General features: G+C 37.9%; 1 protein-coding gene across 1 annotated transcript; it reads right to left on the reverse strand.

Annotated features, from left to right (window-relative positions):
* Positions 1-616: 616 nt before the first annotated feature.
* On the reverse strand, positions 617-1,862 carry tnni1c (troponin I, skeletal, slow c; the record flags this gene model as incomplete). Its single annotated transcript, XM_080863217.1, has 5 exons — positions 617-853; positions 954-1,136; positions 1,258-1,347; positions 1,445-1,540; positions 1,830-1,862. Coding segments are annotated over 5 exons (639 nt in total), but the record flags the coding sequence as incomplete, so codon positions are not given.
* Positions 1,863-5,863: the final 4,001 nt, after the last annotated feature.

Raw genomic sequence — 5,863 nt, forward strand, 5'->3', positions numbered from 1 at the left:
TAATTTTCACTTTTTGACTATCCCATTTTATTTTTGACTCATTTTAGTTTGATTTTATAAATGTTATGTTAAATTTTGGTTAATTTTTTTTCACTTTCAATTAAAGTTCTTTCATTAAATCTTCCTCCATCCATCCTGCAGCGTCAGCACATGAAGGAATTTGTTCACTGGGCCCCACCAGCAGCATTCAATTCAATTCAATTCAATTTTATTTATATAGCACCAAATCACAACAAAAGTCGCCTCAAGGCGCTTCATAGATACAGAGAAAAACCCAACAATCATATGACCCCCTATGAGCAAGCACTTTGGCGACAGTGGGAAGGAAAAACTCCCTTTTAACAGGAAGAAACCTCCGGCAGAACCAGGCTCAGGGAGGGGCGGCCATCTGCTGCGACCGGTTGGGGTGAGAGAAGGAAGACAGGATAAAAGACATGCTGTGGAAGAGAGACAGAGGTTAATAACAGATATGATTCAATGCAGAGAGGTCTATTAATACATAGTGAGTGAGAAAGGTGACTGGAAAGGAAAAACTCAATGCATCATGGGAATCCCCCGGCAGCCTAAGTCTATTGCAGCATAACTAAGGGAGGATTCAGGATCACCTGGTCCAGCCCTAACTATATGCTTTAGCAAAAAGGAAAGTTTTAAGCCTAATCTTTAAAGTAGAGATAGTGTCTGTCTCCCGAATCCAAACTGGAAGCTGGTTCCACAGAAGAGGGGCCTGAAAACTGAAGGCTCTCCCTCCCATTCTACTTTTAAATACTCTAGCATCAAACATCTTCTTCCTGCCCTGCATACCAGACATGGCCTCCACATTTTTACGCCAGTCACCCACCTCCATCGTCAGCTCCTAAAGTAAAGCCGCATTCAGACCATCAGATTCTGCAGTTTTATTTGGCTGCTTATTTGAATGTACCTAGATACCAATTATGTGTGTTGCTAGAGCAAACCTTCTCTTGTTTGATGTCTTCTTTCTTTACAGACTTGAGATTGGCCCTCAGATCCATGGAGCCCTTAGTTTTCGATCCAAACAGAGCTTTCAACATCTCATCTGCTGACACTCTCACCTTCCTGAGAGCTGGTTTCTTAAACTTTCCTCCAAGGTCCTGTACCTTTAGCTTCAACTTGTTGATCTAGCAATAGAGGGAAAAGCTTTATTGGTGGCTTATTGTTAAAGGGGGGGGGGGGGGGGGGGGAGCGTGTCAACATATTTTAGTTTAACTAGGTGTATTATGATGTTTGCTGAGCTCATACATCTCTGTAGTTCTTGAGAACCTTTGCTTCACAGTCATAGCGATCCTCGTCCACCACATGAATCTTTTCATGAATCTCCTTACAGACTTTCTACACAGAAAAAAATAAGTTTCAATTCATGACACTTAATGGGCTTTAAAAACATTGTCAAGCCCATATGCTTACTCAGAGTATCATAAGCTCACACCTGCAGATCATCAATGTTTAACCCTCTGAGCTGCAGCGGTGCCAAATTATTTACCTTTAGTGATAGCTTGCGTGACGCAGAAATCTTGCATTTAGGCTGGAAACAATACAAATCTTACATATTATTGATGACTTGAAATGCCACATTGCTTAATTAAGTGCTCATCAACCATTTAAATGATTACCTTTTTTTTTCTATAATGAGAAACTAAATGTCAGATCATATCAAATAAAACTGACATAAATATTTCACAATGACACTGAAATTATTTCTTTTTTCTGCTGCATGAAAGTATACAGTCTGCAAATATAAAAACACATTCTTGACAGGTTAGAAATATAAGACTTAATTTAATAATCATATGATAATATAAAAATATAAATACCTTTGCCTCTCCCTTGGGGGCAATGGATGATGTACAGGGAGTGCAGAATTATTAGGCAAGTTGTATTTTTGAGGAATAATGTTATTATTGAACAACAACCATGTTCTCAATGAACCCAAAAAACTCATTAATATCAAAGCTGAATGTTTTTGGAAGTAGTTTGTAGTTTGTTTTTAGTTTTAGCTATTTTAGGGCGATATCTGTGTGTGCAGGTGACTATTACTGTGCATAATTATTAGGCAACTTAACAAAAAACAAATATATACCCATTTCAATTATTTATTTTTACCAGTGAAACCAATATAACATCTCCACATTCACAAATATACATTTCTGACATTCAAAAACAAAACAAAAACAAATCAGCGACCAATATAGCCACCTTTCTTTGCAAGGACACTCAAAAGCCTGCCATCCATGGATTCTGTCAGTGTTTTGATCTGTTCACCATCAACATTGCGTGCAGCAGCAACCACAGCCTCCCAGACACTGTTCAGAGAGGTGTACTGTTTTCCCTCCTTGTAAATCTCACATTTGATGATGGACCACAGGTTCTCAATGGGGTTCAGATCAGGTGAACAAGGTGGCCATGTCATTAGTTTTTCTTCTTTTATACCCTTTCTTGCCAGCCACGCTGTGGAGTACTTGGACGCGTGTGATGGAGCATTGTCCTGCATGAAAATCATGTTTTTCTTGAAGGATGCAGACTTCTTCCTGTACCACTGCTTGAAGAAGGTGTCTTCCAGGAACTGGCAGTAGAACTGGGAGTTGAGCTTGACTCCATCCTCAACCCAAAAAGGCCCCACAAGCTCATCTTTGATGGTACCAGCCCAAACCAGTACTCCACCTCCACCTTGCTGGCGTCTGAGTCGGACTGGAGCTCTCTGCCCTTTACCAATCCAGCCACGGGCCCATCCATCTGGCCCATCAAGACTCACTCTCATTTCATCAGTCCATAAAACCTTAGAAAAATCAGTCTTGAGATATTTCTTGGCCCAGTCTTGACGTGTCAGCTTGTGTGATTTGTTCAGTGGTGGTCGTCTTTCAGCCTTTCTTACCTTGGCCCTGTCTCTGAGTATTGCACACCTTGTGCTTTTGGGCACTCCAGTGATGTTGCAGCTCTGAAATATGGCCAAACTGGTGGCAAGTGGCATCTTGGCAGCTGCACGCTTGACTTTTCTCAGTTCATGGGCAGTTATTTTGCGCCTTGGTTTTTCCACACGCTTCTTGCGACCCTGTTGACTATTTTGAGTGAAACGCTTGATTGTTCGGTGATCACGCTTCAGAAGCTTTGCAATTTTGAGACTGCTGCATCCCTCTGCAAGATATCTCACTATTTTTGACTTTTCTGAGCCTGTCAAGTCCTTCTTTTGACCCATTTTGCCAAAGGAAAGGACGTTGCCTAATAATTATGCACACCTGATATAGGGTGTTGATGTCATTAGACCACACCCCTTCTCATTACAGAGATGCACATAATATGCTTAATTGGTAGTAGGCTTTCGAGCCTATACAGCTTGGAGTGAGACAACATGCATGACAAAATACTCATTTGCCTAATAATTCTGCACTCCCTGTATACTGAGGAGAAAGGGATGCACAAGAAATTCAAACTATGTTAAACACAAATCTGTATAATTGTTAGCTGAGAAAGTATATGGTCATGCAGGCTGTAACTTACACCGCTTTGAGTGCCCAATTTGTTGTTCAGCAAAATCAAAGATGCACAAACGAAAAAAAGGCATGAGATTATTATTCTCATATGAAAGAGTATCCGGCTTCATAGGCCATTTAAATAAGAATAAAAAAGTGACAACTTACTCGCCAGACATTGTTTTTCCTTTACACAATTTGGATGCTATTAAATTGGAAAATGGACAGAAAGAAAGAAAGAAAGAAAGAAAGAAAGAAAGAAAGAAAGAAAGAAACTATGATGCCTAATTGAAGTTCTCACTTCTCACGTCAGGAACGAGTTACTTTACAAGCGGGAAACAGCAGCGCCTGTAGATCGAAGATCGTCTATTGTGACGAATAAATCTCCCCTTTTCTTCTTTTTGTTTTAGAACAGAGGTTTCTCACCAAGATACAAATTCAGCACTTTATTTTTGGCCACCTAGCTAAAAACAAAACTAAACAAAAAACTGTTAAGATAAGACTCTACATAAAAATAAAATAATAAAAGAAATAAATAAAAGAAATTCGTGGCAAAGGGAGGAAGACTGAGTGGGGAACGTTTTCAGCCTGAAATGCGTGACTTTCTGTGGTCGTTGGTAGCTTTCATCTTCATATTTGTGGTACAGTGATGGCATCTCCAGAGAGGTTTACAGTGCGTCGGTATTATAATGTTATTTATTAAAGGCAAAAAGTTCCTGGCCTACCAATAAACCAAAAGGATTTCCACCTACTAAAGCATACTATTAGGTGTCTGGAATAAGAACCAGAATCTGATCTGAATGAAAGATACAATATTCTTCATTGTGTGAATGCTGCACAACTATGAAACTGTATTCTTCAGGGTAAGATGTATGCATAGTTTAAACGTCCTTTATTCTTGTGCACACTAAAAACTTGGTGCCCTTTCTCCAACTATTTCAGCTATCCGCACAATGTGTTAAACCCGCTCAGACATTAACACATGGTTGGATTAACCTGTTAGTGGCCCATGGGTGCAGAGAACAGAGTTCCCAGTACATAACTGTTTTTTGTTTTGTTTTGCTTTTTTGTATTGCTCAATAATAAGGTTTTATGTTAAGTGGTTAAAGTTATTTTTTTTATTAAGTGATCAACTGTCAAGATCACTGTCACCAAATGTTTTGGACATCAACACATCATGATCCAATAAGTAAATGTAATGCAATTGAAATATGTAAAATCAAAGGTTTATTTAAATTCAATTAAATAAATGAAATTGAACCTGATTCAATCAAATTCAATGTTTTACATTGTACTCGTGTAACAATATTACAATGAAATGCAGGTTACTTATATAAAGTCATAATTTATGGGGAAAAATATATTTTGTAAGATAAAATGAGAAGTTGATGAGATTTTATCAACAAAAAGGTGTCAAAGTTCATAAAGTTCTACAAAAGATTTCTGGCCACTATTCAACCCAAAAGTCAAAATATGAAAGAGATGTGACCACAACATATTAAATCCCTTACTATATTTATATATATGTACTTAATCCTTACTAGATATGGTATCTGAGTCTAGACAGATAGAGATAAAACGGCAAGGCAGTAATTCATATAGAAAAGAAAAGAATAGAATAGAATAGAATAGAATAGAATAGCCCTTTACAACAAAGTTGTGTGTGCTCAACGTCAACTGTGCCAGCTCTGCAGGAATAGAATATAGACAAATCGCAACCCAAACTGCATATTTGTGTTGCAGTTGGTTAGACATAATTTCATAAGCAGTATGTCCAGACTATATAAATTAATTATGATTTAAAACTATAACTGTGAAACTGTGCTCTTCCATTATGACTTATAATAAATGTTGAGAGGTTCCACTAAAAAAACACAAGTACCCACTTTGTTGTGTTGGAGACATAATAAGGGCACGATCAAACCCTGCAGGACTTTTCTTCTTTGAGCCATAAATGTTAGAAAGAGCCATGAACCTAGTGAACCATAGCTCCTGCCTTCTGGTGCCCTTGGTTTAGTTTTCCCTACTTTGTTAAGTTATTTTGTTGTCCTTTTCAGATTATTTCATGTATTGTGATTAAAATCTATTAGTGTAAGGGAGATTTAATTTTAAACCTTGGTCCACAAATATAGGTAGTCATACATGTGTAACTAAATCTCTTTTTATGTGACAGGTGTTTGTCTTCACACATATCATACATACTAAAAATACCATTTGACTCCCCTCAGTAGACAAAGGTGACAAGCTGTGTTTGATATAGACTAATCCACCTGGCACAAGAGTTACGTGTACTACAAAAGAACACTGTGTAATGTTTTCCTGATGTCTTTTCTTGCTTTGTTTTGCAGAACATTTTTACAGTTCTTACACATAACATATTA

This window comes from Rhamphochromis sp. 'chilingali' (assembly GCF_963969265.1).
Source record: "Rhamphochromis sp. 'chilingali' genome assembly, chromosome: 2".
Lineage (NCBI taxonomy): Eukaryota > Metazoa > Chordata > Actinopteri > Cichliformes > Cichlidae > Rhamphochromis > Rhamphochromis sp. 'chilingali'.